Here is a 25061-nt window from a genome sequence, read left to right on the forward strand (position 1 = left end):
GCAAACATGAAGATGGCCACTGTACTTTCAAAGAACCCTGGATATGAAGAAATGTCGTAGGTTGCTGCAATGCTGTGTGGAGATTTAAATGTAAAATTAACACTGGACTTAACCCCAGCAGATATTGTGAAGTTGAATTATGCCCCCATTACCTCTTCCGATGTTGAACGCAGTTTCAGTCAATATAAATCTGTCCTTAGAGATAATAGGACAAAATTCACTTTCCAGCACTTAAAAGAACATTTTGTAATCCATTGTATTGGTAGCAGACAATAAAAGATTGTGTGTTCTTCAAACATATTAAAATGAGAAGTGCAACATTATGTTGCATGTAGATCTACTTTGTTTAGCTTCTTTGAACTTTGATATTAAATAGAAATTAATGTTATATGTGTAATTTTAAGTCCATATATAAGTCCATATTTCAATTAAAATAACTAAATATATACGTACAAATTTCAATAATTATTAGTACATATAAATCCGTTCCCTGGTTATTACCAATGCTGCCATTCGTCTACTCATGATACAACACAGAAAAGTGTTGACAAATGTTGCTGCTCCCAAAATGCTAACCTCCTTGGCCCAAAAGCCAATGAACATCCCTTTTTGCAACTCGGTTAATTCGACTCCCTCACCCATGACAGCAACGTGCAGTCGCATTATTTATCCGTTTCACCAGCCCATGTCACAGAACACGCGTGCCATGTGACACTTCTAGCAGGTGGTCATAATAATGTGATCAAAAAGGGATACAATACAAAATTAAACATCATTGTAACAAAACCTATTCATCAAGGGAAAATGTGTTATATCACGGTCCTCTACAGGAAATCTTTTATAGACTTTCATGAGGTTTTTGCTGCTGCATATGTGATCTACCAAGGAAGGTATCCAGGTATTATTGTTGTGACACTTTGAGAATGGCTCTGACAGTTCCAGAGTGAGAGACATTAAGAGGCGGCCGGAGCTGGAACGGCCGGCCACTAGCTCAGTAGTAGTTGTAACATGGGTCAAAAGTTTGTAAGAGATTTTATAAGGAAACGGAACAAGGTAAAATTATTTTGTTTTTATAGCGTACGGTAGTCTGTGATACACTTTTCATTACTGTAAAAGTATTTCAAAAAGAAATGCAAATATAGTTATAAAATGGAAATTAACGAGTATCCATATAAAATTGAGCTCTGAACCGCGGTTTTCCTAAACTTGTTTTAAGTCAAGATGGTGTTCAAATTAGAAGCAAACTATACCGTAGGAAAGTTTATATTTTTCTCTAAACGGCTACTTTAACATACTTTAAAATTATGGATTCTTTATATATTTAATCGTGATTTTAATAAAGGCCTGCTTATTGACTTACGAGTGTCGGCCGAAGTCTAGTGCTGGTAGTTCAGCCAGTTTCCGTCAGATGCCGCAGCGTCGCAAAGTCTTGTCCTTGAAGAGGGATGATGACAGATTAGCTCTTACCTATGCAGGGATGTAGTGAGTGAGATCTTCAGCTGCTATCAGTCGCTTCCTCACCCTTGCTTCATAACGAGCGGCAGTGGACACGCTGACACTACTTTGTTACTCGCTAGTTGTGGTATGACCTTTCAATGGCACGTTATATTTTTCTCGTGTTTTATTATACCGTGCTACTATAATTAGTGTTTTTTTTAAATCAGTGTGGTTGAGGCTGTGTAGTGTTTTTTTATTGTGATGGGTTTAACACGGACTAAAAAAAATTTATTGCTGTCCACCAAAAGGAAGAAAAGAAGACTACCGGAGCAGCTACGCAAGTACATCGAAAACAAAAAGTAAGTTGTAATTCAATATCTTTATTGGGTTATAGCCCAGCAGTCAGATACTTTCTACCTGGAAAGTAATAGATAAGAAAAATGTTCCACCGATCAATACATTTATTGTGGATGAATTATTACACTAGTACCGGTTTCGACCTATCTTGGCCATCATCAGCTAGCACACAAATTTACAGTCATGGGATAAATTACAAAGAAGTTACTTAAGAGCATCCGGATGTCTGATAAAAAATGGAAGTAAGATATATTGCAGTATGTTGCGTTAAAATAGCCCTGATTAAAAGTAGTGATGGTTAGAATAAACTAAAACCTATTGACTGAGCATGGACATGAGTACATAAACACATTAAAATATATATGCCACATCATAAGACACTAAAAATATATAGCACAATAAACACATTAAAACATGGATGTTATAAAACGTCTATTAAAATTTGAGTTCATGTTGTGTTGCATTCATTCTTCAATCCTCTTGTAGTTCATGTGTTGATTAAGTTGAATATCGAGAATGTTCTATGGTTGATATACTTTGTATTGGTATGTTATGAGAACTCTTGTCAGTAAAATTCGAAAATTAAGTTGATGTAGCAAGATAGGTTTTAATATCAGAGTAGTTGGTGGTGACACTTCTCTCGTCTATGTACGTATATGGTCGTTATTGTTGTTGCTGTGGAGGTTGTGTACCGATATGTTTGGATATTTGTTGTGATGTGCCATATATATTTTAATGTGTTTATGTACTCATGTCCATGCTCAATCAATAGGTTTTAGTTTATTCTAACCATCACTACTTTTAATCAGAGCTATTTTAACGCAACATACTGCAATATATCTTACTTCCATTTTTTATCAGACATCCGGATGCTCTTAAGTAACTTCTTTGTAATTTATCCCATGACTGTAAATTTGTGTGCTAGCTGATGATGGCCAAGATAGGTCGAAACCGGTACTAGTGTAATAATTCATCGACAATAAATGTATTGATCGGTGGAACATTTTTCTTATCTATTACATTGAATCCAATCAATACGGAATATGAAACTTATAAATAATAATACCTGGAAAGTATTCCGAAGTTAATGATATTTTGATATTCTGTGTAACAGAATCTGAGTTTATGAGCTCGAGAAACCTGTGCTAACTTACAGGGAGCCGAAAAACATCGAAATTTTCAGACTTTTTTCATGTTATCGCTTATAACTTTTAAACCATACATTTTTAGCGGAAAACACCTATTTACAAAATTGAAAAGCATTATTTTTCCTTCACATTTCACTGGTCAAAATTATCTTTTGACCCAATAATTACCGAGATAAAAATGGTTGATAATTTGAGAAATATGTTGTATATTTCTCAAATTATCAAAAACAGCATTTTTCAACATTTCTACGTAAATTGTGTTAAGTACCCTTTAATTTCAACACAAAAACATGAAGGAGCCTGCACATCTCACATACGCAACTCCCTTTCCCCTCAAGATACCATACTTACACCCCTCCTCCCATTCCAAAAACATTTAAATTCTACACTCACAGCCGACTTAACGTGGTTTGGGGAGTGGGGGTGAAAGGTCTGCTCAGCAGGTGCCTCACGTAAGTAAATAATAATAATAATAATAATAATAATAATAATAATAATAATAATAATAATAATAATAATAATAATAATAATAATAATAACTATGAATATACGCTAAGGAGAATCGCCATACAGTGGCATATGAACAGCCCACGAAATCGGAAGAAGAGTGTTAGCCTGCTTGGCTGAGGTGGTTGAGCGTAAATTACAATAAACACAGTGGACATAATTGAGCATTTAATGTAAGACGGAAATACTTAAAATGAAAGGGGCCTACCACACGTGTCTTCCGCTTAAAAAAGTTATAAGTTGAATTAGCACAGGGTCCTCGAGGTCGAAAACTCAGATCCTACTACACAGAGTACCCACTAACAACATATCAAAGTATCATTAACTTCGGAATACTTTCCAGGTACCCCCCTTCTTTTAGTACCTGACTGCTGGACTATTAGGTCTAGGACCTAGGTTGTTGTAAAATTCTACAACACCATGTAGAAGTAGACACACTTCTTAAAATCATGTACGGTAATAGAATTATTAATTCATTTTTAAACTCTTATAGTAGAGGTATAATCAATGACTGTTTGCCTAACCCTAAAATATCAAGCAAATAATCTAATTGATTATTATGAAGTGTAGGCAGTTGAATTTTGTTGTTGTTTGGCGTTTGGCTGTATTTGTTTTAAATTCAGCGTACGTTTGGGGGGATTGCACTCATTGAATTAACAGCGATCGAGTTAACAATTTTTACAATACCGATAATTTCTCTCTTTACAGGGCACAAAACATCTCTCCTAAAATTAATAATAATAATGATGAAGTTAATAACCAGAACCAAGAAGTAATCAAGCCTACTCTAATTGGATGAACATTCCATCGATGACTGATAAAACCTTTAGACGGTATGAAGAAGTTCTCTCCGATAAATGGCACGCGACAGCCGAATATGAAATGAAGAAAGCTGCTGAGGAAGAATCAAAACTGGCATCAGAACGTGGAGATGTTGACAAGGATGGGACACCATTGATCACGGTCATCGCCGATGGTAGCTGGTGCAAGAGGTCGTACCGGACCAACTACTCATCATCCTCTGGAGTGGTAAGTTAAATTAATTAATTAATTAATTTATTTATTTATTTATTTATTTAATCATTTATTTATTTAATCATTTATTTAATCATTTATTTATTTATTTCAGGCTGCGATAGTCGGCCTCGTTACGAGGAAGGTCCTGTATGTCGGCGTCAAGAACAAATATTGCACGCCTTGCGCCCGAGCCAATACAGCTGGGGTGGAACCGAAACCTCACACATGCTACAAGAACTGGAGTCAAGGCCAGAGCTCTTCAAGTATGGAGCCTGCTATTATTACAGAGGGTTTCCTGCGAAGCGAAGAGATGTACGGTTTACGGTATGCTCATCTTATTGCTGATGGTGATAGTAGCGTATATAAGAAAATTTTAGAAAGTAGGCCTTACAAGTCACTTACAGTAGAGAAAATTGAATGCAAAAATCACTTATTGCAAAATTTTTCTAATAAGTTAAGGTCTATTGCAACAACTAGCACGAAAGAAAAAAATACGGTGTGTTTGAGGAAAAAGATTGGTGATAATATTTTGCGCTGTAGAACAGCTGTCACAAAGACAGTAGCATTTAGGAAGAAACAAAATGGAGATCCAAACAAACAAATCAACGAGCTGCGACTTGATATTTTAAATATCCCAAGTCACATCTTTGGAGAACACAAAGAATGTGCCATACGGGGCTACTTTTGTGAGTTGCAACCAGTCCCTTCCTCTGATGAAAAAAATGTGGTACCTAATTTGCTTACGACCGGCCTCTACCATCAGATATCGGATGCTGTGAGGGACTTGAGCAGGCACAGCAGGAACCTGCTTGAAGATGTCACCAGCAATACAGTCGAATACTACAACTCAATAGTTGCAAAGTTTATTGGCGGCAAAAGAATACACATTGCTCTCAAGGGTTCATATGAAGCGAGGTGCTCTGCAGCTGTCGTACAGCACAACTCAGGCAAAGCACATTACCATCTTCACAAGGAGATGTACGGGTGTAGTCCTGGATTGTTTGCAAAAAAAACAGAAAATAAAAGAAAGAGGAAAAATGAAAGAAGTAAACAGAGGAAGAAATGCAGAAAATCATTATTCCCAAACTTACAGAATGAAGAAAGAGATTATGGTGTAATGGCGCAGCGCCCAGATTTGGATGAAGACCTGCTGGGAAAAGAATGTGAAGAATTCTTGAACAATTTAAACAAGTCCAAAGAAGAGTTAAAACGCATCGAAACTGACACACTTCAACAAAGTGAGAGCAGTCATTGGCTAGAAATAAGACGAAATTTGTTAACTTCGTCATATTTCGGAAATGTTTGTAAAATGAAGGCGACAACTGGATGCCAGTCATTAGTCAAACAAATGTTGTATTCAACATTTGACTGTCCTGTAATGGAATATGGGAGAAGACACGAAGACACTGCCCGTCAACGTGTTTCGGAGCTAATAGGAAAAGAAGATAAAAAGTGTGGCCTGTTCATTGACCAGGAACATCCATTTCTTGGAGCGAGTCCGGATGGACTAACTGACGAGGACGGTGTCATTGAAATAAAATGTCCATCTTCCGCAAAACATCTTACACCGGAAGAGGCTATCAAATTGAAAAAGGTAACTTGTTGGAAAGTGGGAAAGAATGGAGAAATAGGGAACTTTGACACCAAACATAATTTCTTTTACCAGATTCAAGGGCAGCTTCATATTACAAGAAGGCAATATTGTCTATTTGCAGTATGGACCCCCAAAGGAATTAAAACCGAACTCATACAGAGAGATGATGACTTTTGGCAGAGTATTTTCCCGTTACTTGATCGGTTTTACAAACGCATCCTTCCTGAAATTATAGACCCAAGACAAAGTAGATCTATGCCGTTAAGAAACCCGGATTACATATTAGAAGCCCAACAACGAGCAGAAGAAAGAAAATTAAAGAAGATCAGCAAGCAAACGCCTCGGTGAACACAGAGTTGAACTTCATGCATTATAAGGATCCCATCTATGTATTACGATAGTGCATTTTATTTGTAGTCTTCTGTAAATATTATGTTTCTCTTATATTGAATAATTGAGGAATTTTCTTTTTGTTACTTTTTGAAGAGAAAAAAGTCTGTTAAATGTCACATGGTAGGCCTATACTTGCTCGAACAATGCGCTTGAACTACAAAATGCCATTATAACCTGTTGTAAATAGAATGTTGCTTTCCTGATGGTATGGAGCCTACGGGTCGTATGCAGTTTTAGAGAATATTGAGTGTTTTTTTAAGTTGTTTTATAACATGTCTGTAACATAGTATATGCTACTTCCAAGATTATGCCATCGTAACCTGTTGTAACTAGACTTGTTGCTGATTCATTTAAGGGATTCATTTAAGGGTTTGACCACCGTAAAAGTGCCCCTTTTTCCCTTGTACAAAAATTAATGATTTTAATATTTCAATCGCATTTTTCCGCGACTAATGCACCGCCCAGATACAGACTGACGACGACTATAGACTAAATTCAGCTGACCAACTTAGGAAACTGTATGTATGTATGTATGTATGTATGTATGTATGTATGTATGTATGTATGTATGTATGTATGTATGTATGTATGATATGTACAGTACAGTATGTAGGCTAGTTTCGATTACTAATTTACATTAATTACTTAAACTGTATGTTTAAAAATATAAACATACATTATTATGCTATCCTTAATTCTTCTCCAATCGTCATTTAAAGCTGCTATGGAACAAACCCTACACAATATCGTTTTGAAGAAAATACACAATATGCATAATATTGGGGTTGAAAATAGACAACCACGGAAAACCTTTCGAAGGACGGCCGACTGCGGGTTTTGAACCCACTCATTTTCCGAATCCGGGGATAGACTGGCCTCGTGGCGTAGCTACTGCGATCGGTCAATGTGTACTTCATATCTGCCTGTAAAACAAGTTTCTCCGTGCAAGGTCTTGCTACCTTTATCTTTTGAAGCTCCTTAGTATAATTCAGGGCCGGCCACCGAAAGCAAGTTTGCCAAGCGAGCATCTAATTACCGTGAAGCGAGCACCAGCAGGAGCAGAAGGGAGCAAGGCGATTCAAGGGCAGCGATCCACAACATTTCTACGTTTCATAAGCATACCGGGCATTGCAGAGGAAGGAAGCAACTCTCAGTCATCGCGACGACCTTCAACTCCCACCACGTTCAATGCAGCATGGGAACATCAGTATCTTTGTACCGAGTGCAATGGAATGGCAAAATGCTTGATTTGTAATAAGACATTAAACTTCATTAGAAATGTTAACACTGGGCAAGTTGGCCATGCGCTTAGAGGCGCGCGGCTGTGAGCTTGCATCCGGGAGATACTGGGTTCGAATCCCACTGTCGGCAGCCCTGAAGATGGTTTTCTGTGGTTTCCCATTTTCACACCAGGCAAATGCTGGGGCTGTACCTTAATGAAGGCCGCGGCCACTTCCTTCCAACTCCTAGGCCTTTCCTATCCCATCGTCGCCATAAGACCTATCTGTGTCGGTGCGACATAAAACCACTAGCAAAAACATTTTTAACATTCATCGACATTATTCTTTAAAACACGCCGAAGAATATGACAAATATGTTGGTGAAGAACGCCATGAAATTGCGAATGAACTTAAAACAGCTGCCTTATCTGAGGTAGGTGTTATCCGACTTTATTGAATTTTCTTTGTTATATTAGTGACGGAATGATGCTTACTACTCGTATTCAAACTAAGACAAATAACTTATTTTTATTGGTAATTGTAGGTCGGAAGTGAATCGTCAGTTCGAATAAGCTAGGCCTACAACATATCCCAATAAAAGAATGGCTAAATGTCGTAACGTTACAGAAAGGAATGAACTAATGGTTGAGAATCCGCATACTGAATAGTAGTTGCTACTAATGTTTCTGTATTATCTCTGTATGTATACTTTTATAAAACTATTTTAATGTTTAGTAGAATAAGAATAAAAATGGAATTAATTGCTATACATATATGTTGTTCCTCTTGTAGCCTGTTACAATATAGCCAGTGGCGGTTCTAGATACCTAAAACTAGGGCGGGGGGTGGGGCTGTTTGGAATTGAAAGTCTTGGTAACAAAATTCAAAAGAAAAGTAACCATGTTTATGAAAATACAATGGGCAACATTAGCACAACCATTAACATGTTTATTTCAAATACATTATATCTGTAAATTATCAATTTATTTATTATTCAAGGAATTTTAAAATAATTATTTCACTAAAACTGAGGGCCCCGCCCCCCACCCCCACCCCGCCAGGGCTAGAACCGCCACTGTATATGGGTTTAAATCTACGTTTGTTACTAGTGTGCACGGTAACTCACCGATGCACTGCTTCCCTTGCTCTCGATACGAGGCATGCAGGCGGACCTCCCCTGTTTCTGCATTACAACCCTTCTTGAGGCTCCGTGAAAATGTCCTTGTCTGAAATACCTATTACAGCTGGGACAGATAGCACGCAACCGTTTCGGGAACACAACCGTCGTTGAACGAAACAGTTACAAGAATATAACCGTTTTTCAGTTGCAGTGCGGTGATGGTGGTGGTGATTATTGTTTTAAGAGGAAGTACAACTAGGCAACCATCCTCTATACAACACTAATCAGGGAGAACAAAAATGGAAGGGATCCGACACTTCGAGAAATGAAGGTATCGGCCAAAGAAAGACAAGGGCCACGAAGGGCGTGAAAATGAAAGACTCCATAGGCCCCCTTACGTAATACCGTCGGGGTCGAAAAAGAACAAGAGTTGACCAAATGTGGTCGGATAGGGTAGATAAGAGGAGAGAATATCGTCTACTGCAGCTGGTTATTTAAGGGAAGATACAAGGCAAAAGAAGACCAGGAAGAAGGCGCATTCCTTGGATTGATAATTTGAAAACTTGGTTCAGCTGTTCCACTACTGAGCAACATCCAAAGCAATAATCTCTATGATGGTAGCCGATCTTCTGAAAAGAGATGAAACTTGAATAAGAAGGATAGATGAAAGTGAGGAACCTGGTACACGTAAGTGGAAATAATGCTAGGACTCAGCTAAGGGCTCCGTGGTCGCTAACCCAGACTCCCAAGTTCAGAGCCCATGGGGCCCCCTTTAGTCGCCTCTTACGACAGGCAGGGGATACTGCGGGTGTTATTCTACTACCCCCACCTACAGAGGGAAGTTGCAGTGCCCCTCAGTTGTTGCGTTCTTCACCAGCACCGTTCCAGAGTTTCATAACGGGTAAGTATACAAAACCATCGTTTACAATCCTTGTATTTCTTGGAAATGGGGTATTCCAACGTAACTAGAATAACTCACAGGTCAGATAGTCATTTTTGAGAGCAGCGCTGCTATTGGCTAAAGCGCCTGACGTCACCGAGAGCGAGAATAAAGTGGTATTTTTTTTAGCTTAGTACTTCCTCTAATTACACTCCACTCAAGTCATGAAATACAGTACTAATGGATCTTTAGATGCTGTAACATTTATTATTTAAAACTTATACGAAAACATACGAGTTCAAATCCGTCTTTGTAAAGACAAAGAGACTCACACAGCGGTTCGAAGCATGAAACGCAGGCCTTCTGCCTCTTGGGAGGTTCGATCCTGGCTCAGTGCGGTGGTATTGGAAGGTGCTCAAATATGTCAGCCTCGTGTCGAAACGTTAAAGAACTCTTGCGGGACAACATTCCGGCACCTCTGCGTCTCCGAAAACACGTTATTTGTTATTATTTATGTACTAGCTGATGATGGCCGTTAAAGAGCCGAAATCGGTACTAGCTTAATCTATTAAAATAAATTGTGTATTGAATGGTGGAAAAACACATTTCTTATCTATAACACGTTATTTGATCGAATCCAAATTTTAACAAAATGTACAATGGGATGTTTTATACATTGTTTATATATTTCAGAACCGTTTGTTTCCAAGGGAAAAAACTGTTATAAATTTGTAAGGCTTTTTTTGACTCAGGGTTGTTGGAAAATTCCATTCTTGGTCGAGTTACAATCTTTGCGGTATGTCCAAAGTATCACTGTGTGACTAAAAAATGCGTAAATGAATTCACTTATTTTATATCAGTTTGTATTTTCATTGGACAGAATTATATTATGTATCACTGACTGGCCGGTACAGGGAAAGACGTGAGGCGGGGACGGGGTTGATGCACTACTTCATTTCAACATTGGAAACAGTGCTAAATGGTTAGCGTACTGGCCTTTGGTCACAGGGTCCCGGATTCGATTCCCGGCAGGGTCGGGAATTTTAACCATAACTGATTAATTTCTCTGGCATGGGGACTGGGTGTATGTGTCGTCTCCATCAGCATTTCATCCTCATAACGGTGTGCAGGTCGCCTAGGGCGTCAAATCAGAAGACCTGCATCTGGCAAGCCGAACTTGTCTTCGGACACCCCCAGCACTAAAAGCCATATGCCATTTCATTTATTTTTGTCGGAAACAGTACGTTGTTTTGACTGTTGTCGGTTTTGCTCAGCACTAACCCATGCTCAATAATTTCCTGGAATGTTTCGCATTCCGTACAAATGTCAACACCATCAGCTCCGTGCAAGTACTGTTATCTCAACTTCCTGGTGACACGACACGCTGGAGGGTGAGAAGGGAATCGCTCGCTCGGCCTTGGCCTTTCGTACTGCCATCTATGCACCCGCGATGTAACTATCAGTGGAGTTAGTTGTCGACATCAACGAGACTAGTGGCGATATTTTGAAATAAAATGTGAATCTAGAACTGACTCCGGCCGCCTCTTAAGATCAATCAGATAACTTCCTCAGGTAATCACAGTATCGGAATCTATTTTGGTCAATACGGAGACGAAACTCAAACTCCAAAAAACACTTGTCATGCATACAGTGACCTATGCCAGTGAAATATGGAAAATTACAGTTCAGACAGCATGAAGCTCCCAGTGTTCTGCCTACACTGCTTGCATAAAATTTTAGGTGTCACTTGATGTGGCCAACTCACAAATGAGGACATTTTGCAGCAGACAGGCTCAGGAAATTACAAGAAAATTTAGTGAAACATTGAATGCATCTAGTCAGCCATATTCTTTGCTTATTGGACAGCCGTTACTTGAAGAATGGTATACAAAGGGAGCTACCAGAAGGCAGGTGGAAGTCAGACAGAACACGCAAAAACATAACGCCAAACGTTCAAAGTAGACCTATGAACAATTAACATCAGGTGAGACAATGTCAAGAAAGCTGCTTTGTGTCCTATGCCTTTTATGCAAAAAGGAACCAACGATGATGATGATGATGATGATATTATTATTATTATTATTATTATTATTATTATTATTATTATTATTATTATTATTATTATAGGTCAGGTCCCAGTTACATATGTCATAACACGTTGTACATTATCGCATCAAGAAATCCTTGATCCTCTCCCTCATCCCTTCCCCAAATCACATTTCAAACCAACTTCAGTTTGCTTACCATCCAGATGGTTCCTTAACAATAAGACATTTATAACCACAATTTTCGACTTAAAGTCATCAACTGAATTTAATGATGCACCGTTCTGTTTCTTTCATTGAAGAGGACTGGACAATGTTGACAACACACTCACCTGGCATCTGAGGCAGTGCTCCTGGTGCAGGCGGTGGGTGAGCGCCGTGTTGAGGAGGTGCAGGCGGCTGTGCTGCTGCGGCTGGATGAGCCTGAGGTGTGGTAGGGGTCCGCAGTATGTTCAACCGGCATGTTGGGCAAGTCTGCTGTCTTTGAAACCACGAGCGTAGGCATGACGTGTGGAAGATGTGGTTGCAAGGTAGTTTCTTGGATGCTAAACGAAAGAAAGGAAACTAAGAAACAGATATTCTCGTATCTACCTTAGTAGTTAGATATTCCCTATTTTATCTATACTTGTATGATGTAAATACAGTAAAACCTAGTTGATTCGAAGTCGTTGGGACGCAAAAATCGGACTTTGAATTATGTGATTTCGAATTAACCGCCAACTCTTAATTCAGAAATGCCGACCCTTGCCGCATCAAAACATATTCTAAGACCTGTACTGCATGAAATTAACCTTGATACAAAGTTTAAACCTTTGAAATTTCATGGAAAAAAACTATTTCCAAAATGTATCCACCAAGGTGCATTTAAAGTATTCAAATTCACAGAACAGTATTCATTTGGACAACTCACTGACAAACATAACCTCACGCAACGAAATAAAACAAAAGCAGGATTCAAAGACGAGGAGAAATCTAACCTGGCTCCCCTGAGCAAGTCTTTTATTCATAGGATTACTGAACTGAATGCATTTTAGATGTCCTGCACTTGCACGGAAAGTACCCGATGCCTTTAAAACATCGTGGTTTCCTATGATGAGGAGAGAAAGTCTTACATAAAATCAGTTTCATGGTCCGTATCACACTTCCATAGATTCACAATTAAGTATTTATTATTTTCCACCTAGTCAATACAATGATTGCTTAAGGCAATTTAATGGTTAAAAGTGGTACATGTTTTGTATTTTATCAACATCTTCAGCCACATAACACTGTTTAGATGAAAAATATATAAAATTGACAAAGTAATGCTTAAGAGGAATTACTTTGTCAATTTTATGTATTTCTCATCTAAACAGTGTTATGTGGCTGAAGATGTTGATAAAATACAAAACATGTACCACTTTTAACCATTAAATTGCCTTAAGCAATCATTGTATCGACTAGGTGGAAAATAATAAATACTTAATTGGGAGAAAGTCTCTCGCTTCCATCTGCATTCAAACATAGTACAGTGACTCACCTATCCTTGTACGATTTCCCGCCATGGTACTTATCTCGTAATTCAGAAATGCAAACTCTTGTTGCGACACATAGTATTCTAAGACGCATTAATGCATGCAATCACCTTGATTCACAGTTTAAACCAGGGCTGTCCAACGTTCGTTTCTATGCGAGCATATTCACATGATATGCGGGCACCAGGTACAATTCCACTAATTCGACTACTGTTATCGGTACTATGACTATATAATAATAATAATAATAATAATAATAATAATAATAATAATAATAATAATAATAATAATAATAATAATAGACTAATAATAAATCTAGAATTAAAAATTATATGAAAATATATGTATCCACATAATTAATGTGAAATCTGGCACTGCAAGTTGAGGAAAGTCTGGTGTGTAACTGGAACAGGCTGCCCTTAACGCGTCATCCAGGTGTGAGTCTGTCAGGCAGAATCGGTATTTGTTTTTTATTATGTTCATAGTCGAAAACGCGACTTCACAAAGATAGGTTGAACCAAAACAAGATTGCATCTCCAGAGCAACACTGTGGGTAATCGGATATTTTATACCGTCCACCAGAGTCCAGAAATTGCCACATGTTGCATAGGAGGATTTCAAAGAAAGGTCTGACTGTAGGCTTAAAATTTCCATTTCTAATTCTTCAGGATTATAATTTTTGAATATTTCACACACCCTCCCTCCAAGCTCACAAACGTCAACAGAAGCAAAGGGATTATTGACAGACATGATCACTGGTTCAAGCATTGAAAACTGGCTAAATCTGCTACCAAATTCTGACCCAAGAGTTTCAAGATGTTTAGCAAGAGATGAAAAATTACGCTTGCCGCCATTTACTGTATCTGCAATAGATTTCAAATTTGGAAAATGTGAAAGGGAATTTCTATTTAAATGGACAATCCATACCTTAAGTTTCTTTTCAAATGCATTGACAATACTTATCATACCTGAAATATTATGATCTTTTCCTTGCAATTCGAGATTTAACTCATTTAATTTTGAGGTGATGTCTGCCAAGAATGCTAATTCGATTAGCCAAAATATATCATCAAGTTCGTGATAATATTTCCCAGGAGATGATTTCATAAAGTTTCGTATCTCGTCCAACAGGCAGCAAAACCGTTCAAGTGTTTTCCCTCTACTAAGCCACCTTACGTCTGCATTTTACAAAGGCGAAAAATGAGAGTATCCTCCTATTCAATACATCATATATTCCGTCATTAAACGTCACCATACTCCGAATCTGACATACTTAAAATATTTCTGAACAATCGATGACAAGTAGATGACGATCTAATATAATTCACGACATGAGTTACAATTTTCATGACATGATCGAACTTTAAAACCTTTGCGCATAAAGCTTCTTGGTGAATAATACAATGGTAAGAAAGACATTTTGGAAATGATTCATCCTTAGTGCAAAGAGAAAGAAAACCATTATTTCTACCAGTCATAGACGGTGCCCCATCTGTTATAGCGACAAGCTTTGACAGTGGTAAGTTACTCTCTTTGGTGAATTTAACGAAAGCATTAAATATGTTTAGTGAGACAACTGACGCCCTTTGATTGAAGATATCAATTCAGATTTATCTTTGCGAGATTCGAACAGAGATTCAGCGGTATTTAGCATAGCTTCTTTCAGTAGTTCCCCATCACTGAAAGTTTTTTCCTTTTAGCTAGGACGTACCGGTAACAAACTTTGTAAGAAGCTATAGTCACGTTACGCGTTTGCTGAACTGGCTTCTTAAACGCACATTGTTGCAATGCAAATGTAGATTTTAGGTCTTTCACTTTGTGTTTTCTTAGTTCAGAATTAACAGGAAATTCACTGTCAAAGTTTTTGTGATTAGTCAAAAAATGTTGCTGTACATTACTTCTTTTAGGAACAGACACGCTAGCATTACACAATAAACACACAAACTTTCCTTTGTTTTCAATAAAGCAATACTGGCCCTCCCATTCACTGTTAAAGTTATAATTTCTTTGCCTTTTAGACATGTTAATAAGAGTTATGTTTAATGAAATATAACTGATTATAAACTGAATAATTTAAAGTTTAAATAGTAATGAAAAAAAGTACACGAAACATGTTGAATGTACAACTTATCACAACACAAGGCACTCAAAACGTATTCCATAAACCCTGCATAAGCTCACAAGTAATACTGAATGTTCGCCTGAAAGCTAGGAACTGGGAACATTCCAATTGCAAGACTATCATAAATCATTTGTTCATTGTGTACGGCACAGCTTTGTTAGGATTAAAGTTACTTTGTGGGCAAACTGGGTTTCCCATTGTCATCCTGGTGAAACTCTGTCATGTTTGGCAGAATAAATATGCGACTATATTTGGCTCCGTGAGTAGAGAGGCCCTTATATCTGGTGCTAGCACCCCCCTCCCCACAGTGAGAGGTTTGTGCAGGATTTCCCTTTGTCGCAACTACTTACATGTCGAATAGCTCTCTTTCTGAACCTATCTTCTATATCTTCACTAATTGCGGACACGAGTCTGTTAGGCCTAGATCACATTTATAGCTTACTCAAAGCTCTTTGTGTATTTGGAGGTATGGATATAACAAATTTCCTGACTTTGAAGAGGGTATTTTTAAGAGAAAAGTAAGAATATTTATTGAAATGCAAAAGTATTGTTTTCAAATATTAAGTAAAATTTAATTTGGAAATTAACCCTTTCAAACCTTTCAAATGCCTTGGAAAAATCTATTCCCGAAATGTATCCAACAAGTTGCATTTATGTTATTCAAATAATGCACTTGAATAAATCACCAACAAACATTACCTCACGCATCGAAAGGAAAAAAAAAAAAAGGCATGATTCAAAGACGAGGACAAATTATGCTGGCTCCCTTGTGCAAGTCCTTTAATTATTGGATTACTGCACTGAATGCATTTTAGATGTCCTGTACTTGCACGGAAAGTGCCCGATGCCCTTAAAACATCGTGGCTTATCGAACTTCTCTATGATGAGGGGAAAAGTCTCTTGCTTCCGTGTGCATTGCAACACAGTGCAATGACCCCCCCCCCAATTGTACGATTTCCCGGCTGGCACTTTCCTCCTGTAAAACTGCAAGTCCGTTTGGGCTCGGCATTAAAAAAACAAATGCAATTTCATTGGCACTGACAATATTCGGAGCGTACGAATTGATTATGTGAGCCACGCTTTTTCACCAACTGTCTGAATTGCCGGTGTTCGCAGATTCTGCTTCTCCGCACACTGCCTGCTAAGTGATAATATGGTGTTCCTTAAAACACTGAATACAAAAGAATTACGATTTTACTGGAATTTAGCAAATATGAAGCACACTGTAGACACACCGAAGTGAGTGAAAATACTGAAATCTACCCCAGCACATTCTGGAAGACGCGTACTATGATAACGCGGATAAATTTCAAATTTTTTAACATTTTTTAAAATGATATTTGTTTGCAGCGTTCATTTCTGCAGATCTTTTGCCATTACTTTCACCAAAAGAAATGTAATTATTAAATTAATGTAGTAATGGTCCACCTTTCAATACTATAATATGTAATATTCTAAATTACATTAATTAGGGACTAGTTTCGGCCTGGGCTGGCCATCTTCAGCCTTAATGTAAAACACCTAATAACTAAACAAATGTACATGCACACAATTGACATAAAAACAAATGAAAACAAATATATACAAAGTGACATTAAAAACTGGGATGGAATATAAATAAATTTGAAAATGAACTAGGTTCTAACATCTTGAGTATGTTCATCATTGAGAATAATTTCAAGTAATAAGTATTAATTTATATACAGGACTGTCAGTTCTAATACTGCTGATCATTTCAATAGGAACTGGTAAATGTTGATCCTGTAGTTTGTCATCAAATCTATATGTGTGGTGTTAGCTATATGTAATCCATTGGACACTGTTGTAAATAACCACTAGCTGACAGGGAACTGTTAGATGTTGTTTCATCTTCAATCAAAATAATAAATGAGATGCTCTCATGGTGCTTGTTAAATCTTGCTGAAATGTTGTTGGACATTGTCAGGACAGCACATGAAGATGTGGTTAACACAGATACATTGTGTCTGGTATAAAATTTTTGCGATTCATTGCGGTGATAAATTAGATAAAATTAAATTAATGAATTGAATGAGAGAAGGTCTTCCCCTACCCTCTCCTTCCTTTTCATTTGAATTTCACAACAGTTAGTCTGAAGCACACTCAACAATGGACCACACACCTCATGCTGTATTGAGAGGTAAGTCTCATATAACCTATGCCATCTAACTAACACATTCTCTCATTCAATTCATTAATTTAATTTTATCTAATTTATCACCGCAATGAATCGCAAAAAATTTATACCAGACACAATGTATCTGTGTTAACCACATCTTCATGTGCTGTCCTGACAATGTCCAACAACATTTCAGCAAGATTTAACAAGCACCATGAGAGCATCTCATTTATTATTTTGATTGAAGATGAAACAACATCTAACAGTTCCCTGTCAGCTAGTGGTTATTTACAACAGTGTCCAATGGATTACATATAGCTAACACCACACATATAGATTTGATGACAAACTACAGGATCAACATTTACCAGTTCCTATTGAAATGATCAGCAGTATTAGAACTAACAGTCCTGTATATAAATTAATACTTAATACTTGAAATTATTCTCAATGATGAACATACTCAAGATGTTAGAACCTAGTTCATTTTCAAATTTATTCATATTCCATCCCAGTTTTTAATGTCACTTTGTATATATTTGTTTTCATTTGTTTTTATGTCAATTGTGTGCATGTACATTTGTTTAGTTATTAGGTGTTTTACATTAAGGCTGAAGACGGCCAGCCCAGGCCGAAACTAGTCCCTAATTAATGTAATTAAGAATATTACATATTATAGTATTGAAAGGTGGACCATTACTACATTAATTTAATAATTACATTGTACTTGCAATTCAATACGGATCAGAACCATGAAGTTTATAACCTATGAACATGATAGGAACCTGCGTGTAAGTGTAATTGCGGAAGTGTAAAGTGTTGAATATGAGAAAAGGAACGTTAAGGACGACACAAATACCAAGTCCCCAGGCCAAGGATATTAATCATTTACAATTAAAAACCCCTGACCCGGCCGAGAATTGAACACGAGGCCGCCGGGTGACAGGAGGACGCGTTGCCCCTTACACCGCAAGGCTAGACAATTTCGAATTTAAATTACTCTGAAAAAACTATTTTTTTAATATAAAGGCAGTTTGAATGCCGAGTGTTGGGCGGCGGGAAATAACCTGACTCCCTAAGGGGGTCAACTGCTTCAGGCGAATGAGCCCCTTTGGGTGGGGTGATGGTGCCCACAGTGGAGGAAATGCCACTGGAATCCATTATGCAGCGTCTGTTCTCCAGGTTAGGGGCAGCTGCGCAAGGCGTCTGTACTCCAGAGGAGCGGCCTCGTTATCACCTCACTGGATAACATCCAGAGTTGTAATTTGGGACCTAGTCCCACACAGGTGACACCTTGACAGTCAACCATGGAAGGTCTTTTAGGGAATACTCCACCGACTGAACCAAGAGTTCAGAGAAGGCAGCATTCGGATACGGTGGGCTGCCACCTGAAAGATACCCTGAATTCGGAGTGGCACGGAAATACCCCAGTACCACATACACAAACAAGACAAAATCAAGAATCAAACCAAAGCAGATAACATACTTCTCTACACACAATATAAACTCACTCATGCAAACCGATAAACTAAAAGTGATCACCGACATAATGGACCAACACAAAATTCTTATCATGGGGTTACAGGAAATTAGAAACACTGACCAGAATGCCTTGGAATCTCAACGGTACAGACTTTATAAAGGTATACCCGGGAAGAGAGTGATGAAGAATGTCCCACAATTTGGAACAGGACTTTTGGTCAGCCTTAAAATAATAAACTCAGTTCAAGAATTCAAATCACAGTCTCCACGACTCTCAACGCTCACCTTACAGACATCTAATAAAATCTATACTATAATAAATGCCCATGCTCCCACTAATGTTAAAAACAACTCCTCAAAAGACCATGAGGAAACAGAAGAATTATGGGACCTATTGGACCAGACCATAGATAACATCCCCAAACACCATGTAAAATATAATAGGCGACTTCAACGCTCAACTAGGCAGAGAAAGAAAATACCGTGACATCATCGGAAAATGGTCAGCACACAAGAAAACAAATAAAAATTGAGAGACACTTGTTGACCTGTGTAGAAACCATAATTTAATCTCAAAATATACATGTTTTAAGAGGAAACCTCAAAAACTCAAAACATGGAAACACCCTGACTACACTAAAGGAGAATGGCAACTGGATCACATCTGCATGGACAAATACCACCACAAAGAGATCTATAACATCAAAGTCCTCCGAGGAATAGACACAGGTTCAGATCACTGCATAGTTAAAAATAAAATTAAACTCATTCCCCAGAGGAGACAACAAAAGCAAGCCCTTAAAACTAAAAGAAAAATAGATCCTACCTAGCTAATCAACAACAAAAATTACCATAAAGCAACTGAAAAAATAAAAATCACAGATAAACGTGAAGACTTAGTACACAACCTTAAACAAATTGCAGAAGGCCTGGCTCAAATTAAACCACGTAAAAAACACCAATGGTGGAACAGTGAATGTGATGAAACAGTGGAGAAAAGACATCAGGCATGGCTATTACATCAGTCCCAAAAAAACAGAAATATCCTATCAAAATCTAGTAAAACAGAGAAAAGAAACTACCCAAGTCTTAAGAAGAATAAGAAGACAACATCAAAGGGACACCCTGCAGTTAACTGAAGAAAAATTCAATAAAACTCAATCAAGGGACTACTACAAAACCTTCAGAAACCAGTTCCAAAAATATGAACCCCCAAACCTACTGATGATGTTTGAAAATGGCAAGCTGGCCCATAACAATAAAGACAATGCAGAAATTCTGGCTAAATATTTCAACAAGCTTTTAAAATGTGAGGAACCTACAGAACTCCTTCATTTGGACACCAACACCCCGATAAAAAACACCACCCGAGAACATCATTCCCCCCACAATAAAGGAAGTCTACCAAGTTCTGAATAAATTAAAAAACTACAAAGCGCCAGGAGAAGATCAGACCTTTGCGGAAATCTGGAGACATGCAGGAATATCAGCAACAGTTGCCCTCCATCAACAACTTGTCTCTATCTGGATTAAAGAATACCAGAACACTGGACAACAGCCCTCATTCCCCCACTAAACAAAAAAAAGGAGACAAAACCGACCCTAATAACTACAGGGGAATCTCGCTCCTAGACATAACATACAAAATATTTTCAATAATTATCCTTAATAGGATAAGTTTACAACTTGAGAAAGAACTAGGAGAATATCAAGGAGGTTTCAGACCCTGGAGGAGCTGTCCTGATCAGATCATGAGTCTTAAGTTGATAATGGACTATAACAGGAGAAGAAACAGAGATATGGTGATAACATTTGTAGATTTCAAGAAAGCATATGATTGCATCCAAATCAAATCAAATCAAAATCAAAATCTCTTTATTTGCAAATGAGGTGTCTATCTCTGTGGCAAATGGTACACTAAAATACATTATTGTCAAGCACTAAATATTAAATTAACAAGAGAAGAAAATTTTTCCTATAATACAATATTATACAATTTACGCTAACAATGTTTTCTATTAAACACACAGCTCATCCTTAATAAATTTATATTGTTTACAAAATTCTACTTATAATATCTCCTGTACTACTTACAAATATAGTCAACTGATATACAGTATGTGGAATTACTTCAAATGATACTATACAACTGGTATAAGATTAATATTTACATTGCATTTATTTATTTACTTTTTTTTTTTTTTTTCCACCCGTTCTGGATCCTAAGTAGCATAACGACCTGCTGCGTCTTAACCAGAGCCCCTTTTGCCACCACTTTTCAGAGTTCCTGAAGGGCCTTCACAGCTACCGTAGCGGTCCCAGGGCCCTCGAAGTCCCCACTGTACTTCACCCCTACAGGCAGTCCCCTACTTTGGCTGTCCAAACTCCTTAGACCAGGGGATGGAATTAATTTATTCACACACATTTTTTTATTTACAATAACCTGCACTGGTCGAATGCCCTCTAACACTTCATTTATTTTCTCTGTTGCTGTTTATTCTCTTCTTGAATATCTGTACAGATTTTGGAAAAGGATCAAACACTACCTCTGGTAAACTGTTCCACTCCTTCACACCCTTCCCAATGAATGAAAATTTACCCCAATCGCTTCTGCTAAAATTCCTTCTAATTTTATATTTGTGGTCAGTCCTGCCGATATAATTATTTTCCAACTGAAGCCTCTCACGGATATCTCCCCATGCTTCTTCTCCTGTATAGGCTCTATATAATCCTGTAAGTCTAGTTTTCTCCCTTCTCTTACTTAAAGTTACCCACCCAAGTTCCTTTAACATTTCTGATACACTACTCTTTCTCCTGAAATCCCCTGTTACAAATCTTGCTGCTTTCCTCTGCACACTATCTATTTCTTTTATTAGGTATTCATGGTGAGGATCCCAAACACTATTTGCATATTCCAATAATGGACGAACCATACTCAAGTAACTTTTTTCTTTTAATTCTTTGTTGCATCCTTTAAGTAGCCTCATTATGACATGTAATGATCTGTATGCTTTCCCAACAATGTCATCAATATGACCCTTCCAGTGAAAATTACTTTCAAATCTCACACCTAAGTATTTGCACTTGCCATCTTTTGGGATAACTACCTCATCCAAAGTATATTCAAATTCAGTTTTAAAGCTCCTGTTTGTAAAAGTTGTAACAGTTGATTTGCCTCCATTAACCTTCATATTATTTTCTTCAACCCAATGTTGGATAGTTTCAAGGTTCCTTTGTAATTCTGAACAATCCTCAATGTTGTTTATTTCTCTATAAACAATTATGTCATCTGCATACAATCTTATTTTTGATGTTATATTGTTCCCTAAATCATTTGCGTATATTAAGAAAAGTAACAGACCGATTATACTACCCTGTGCAATTCCCTTCCAAACTTTCTCTTCCTGAGATACATTGTTTCCTACTTTGACTTTCTGAACCCTTGAATTTAGAAATGCTTTTATCCAACGTGTAACCCTTACGTCCAATCCTATTCCCTCCAATTTCTTTAATAATATTCCATGTTCCACTCTATCAAAGGCTTTGGAAAGATCTATGGCTATGCAATCTAACTGACCTCCTGAATCCAACTGATCTGATATGTCCTGCTGAAATCCCACCAGCTGTGCCTCACAAGAAAATTTCTTTCTAAATCCATACTGGCTCCTCATGAACCAATTTTTATCATCACATATCCCTCTGATGTACTTCGATATTAAACTCTCCAGAATTTTACAAACTATACTGGTCAGGCTGATTGGTCTGTAGTTCTCTGGTTTCCTTTTATCACACTTTCCTTTATAAATTGGTATTATTATAGATTCCTTCCATTCGTTTGGTATTACACTATTATTTATGACATAGTCAAAGAGAAATTTTAAATAAGGCACTATGTACCACGCCATTGTCTTTAATACCTCCCCAGTAATTTGATCACTTCCTGCTGCTTTTCCTTGCTGAAGCAGTTGGATTTCTCTGAAAATATCTTCGTTTGTGAATGAGAAGCTTCTTGTTTCCCTCTGTCTCTCTCCCTCTCTATCTTCTGTTTCGGTTTCCAACTCTTGACAATCATCTACTGAATATCTAAATTCCCTACTAAATAGGTTTGCTTTCTCAGTATCTGTTAAATAGTGTTCACCCCCTTCTCCCACCATTGTAGGAATTTGGATTCCTTTTCCTTTTTGATTCCTGATATATGAATACAGCTTTTTCCATTTCCCTTTGTGGTCATTACCCTCTTGAAGTATGCCATTCATATAATTCTCTTTTGCTTCCTTTTTCACTCTATTCAGTTCCCTCATTAGCTGTTTTCTAGTTTCTCTACTCTCCCTACCCTCTTTGATTTTCCTGTTTACTATTCTACATTTTCTTTTTAGTTTTCTTATTTCCCTTGTATAATAAACAGGGTCTGAGGTCATTTTACCCTTCTTAACAGGTACGAATCTCTTCTCTCCTTCTCCATAGAGAATCTCTGTTTAAAATTTTTAAACACCTTGGACTACACTCCAAATTAATAAACATGATAAAATTGACTCTCACCAACACCAAATCAAAAGTGAAGTTTAGGGGTGAAACATCTGAGACATTTGAAATTAAAACTGGGCTACGGCAGGGAGATGGGCTCTCACTACTATTATTTAACTGTGCTCTAGAAATGGTAATGAGGGAATGGTTTAGGAAATGTCCCCCCAAAATAAAGATTGGCCGAAAAATCAAAACAAACTGCCTGAGTTTTGCTGACGATTTAGCATTACTAGCAGTGGACATAAAAGAAGCAAAAACCCAAATATCTGAACTTCAAAACCTTGCGAATAAAATTGGCCTCAAAATATCATTTGAAAAAACAGAAATTATGCCCCAAAAACCAACACAACTAAAAGAAGTTACCATAACTGGTAATAAAATCAAAATAGTAACTCAATTTAAATATCTTGGAGAAGTAATAACACATAACCTAAATGAAAAAATCTCAATCCAAACAAGAACAAATAGGTTAGCTAAAGCACAAAAATTAACATGGGGTACCTACAAAAAGAAATGCCTATCAATAAATACAAAAATAAAACACTACAACTGTTATAAAACCAGAAGCTACATATGCAGCAGAAACACTTTTTTACCTGAATAAACAATCAAAGACTGACAGACTTCAGAAAAATGAAAGGAGGTTTGGAAGAACTTGCATCAACAAAAAATACCAGAAAGATGGACAGTGGCGGTTAATACCTAACGAAGTTGTGTACAAAGAGCTAGAACCCATTACAGATACTATGCGTAAGAAGAGACTGGGATTCTTTGGACATATCATGAGGATGCAGGATTCGAGACTTCTGAAACAACTAGTACAACACAATCTCGTCTCAAAAAATACCACAACATGATGTAAATGGATCAGAGAAGTAAGAGAGGATCTGAAGGAAATAGGCCTTACAACAGAAGACACCACAAATAAGATAAAATTGAATACAAAACTCAAGAATACAAACCTCTGCTTTACCCTTACACAAAACAAACCAACAACAAGCATATTTTCAACTGAAGATCGGAGCGTCTGAAGAAGTACTGGGAGGACCGCAAAGCCTGAACAATCCCTTCAAAGAGACCTGAATGACGGACTGAGGCCATAAAAGGAGAAGAAGAAGAAAGGCAGTTTGAATTAAAAGTCTGAATTTTGATAACTAACCCGAAATTTGAGTCCGATATTTTGATTCGGTGGGGGTCTAAATACAAAAAATTTGAACTTTTTGGAATTTTTCCTTGGGTTACAGCCTCATATCTATCAGACTGCCGAATTTCAAGTTCCTAGCTCATCTGGAAGGGTTCCAACACGAAATTTTAGTCCGATATTTTGATTGGGCAGAAGGGGAGCTAAATATGAAAAATTTGAACTTTTTGGAATTTTTCCTTGGGTTGCAGCCTAGAAGCTATCAGACTGCCGAATTTCAAGCTCCTAGCTCACCTACAAGTGGGCAAACATTAATATCAGTGAGTCAGTCAGTCAGCCTTGTGGCTTTATATATATAAGTAAGATATATATACACTGACTGACAGAGCAAATGCAACACCAAGGAGGAGTGGTTCGAAAGGG

General features: G+C 37.5%; 1 protein-coding gene across 2 annotated transcripts in view; it reads right to left on the minus strand.

Annotated features, from left to right (window-relative positions):
• sip3 (septin interacting protein 3) overlaps positions 1 to 25061 on the minus strand; it is a 211134-nt gene that overhangs the window by 93557 nt on the left and 92516 nt on the right. For both annotated transcript variants that reach the window (XM_067156375.2, XM_067156374.2), the window contains exon 8: positions 12051 to 12263. In XM_067156375.2, the coding sequence (XP_067012476.1) occupies positions 12051 to 12263 (213 nt within the window). The remainder of the gene's footprint in view (positions 1 to 12050; positions 12264 to 25061) is intronic.

Source organism: Anabrus simplex, chromosome 12, assembly GCF_040414725.1.
Source record: "Anabrus simplex isolate iqAnaSimp1 chromosome 12, ASM4041472v1, whole genome shotgun sequence".
Lineage (NCBI taxonomy): Eukaryota > Metazoa > Arthropoda > Insecta > Orthoptera > Tettigoniidae > Anabrus > Anabrus simplex.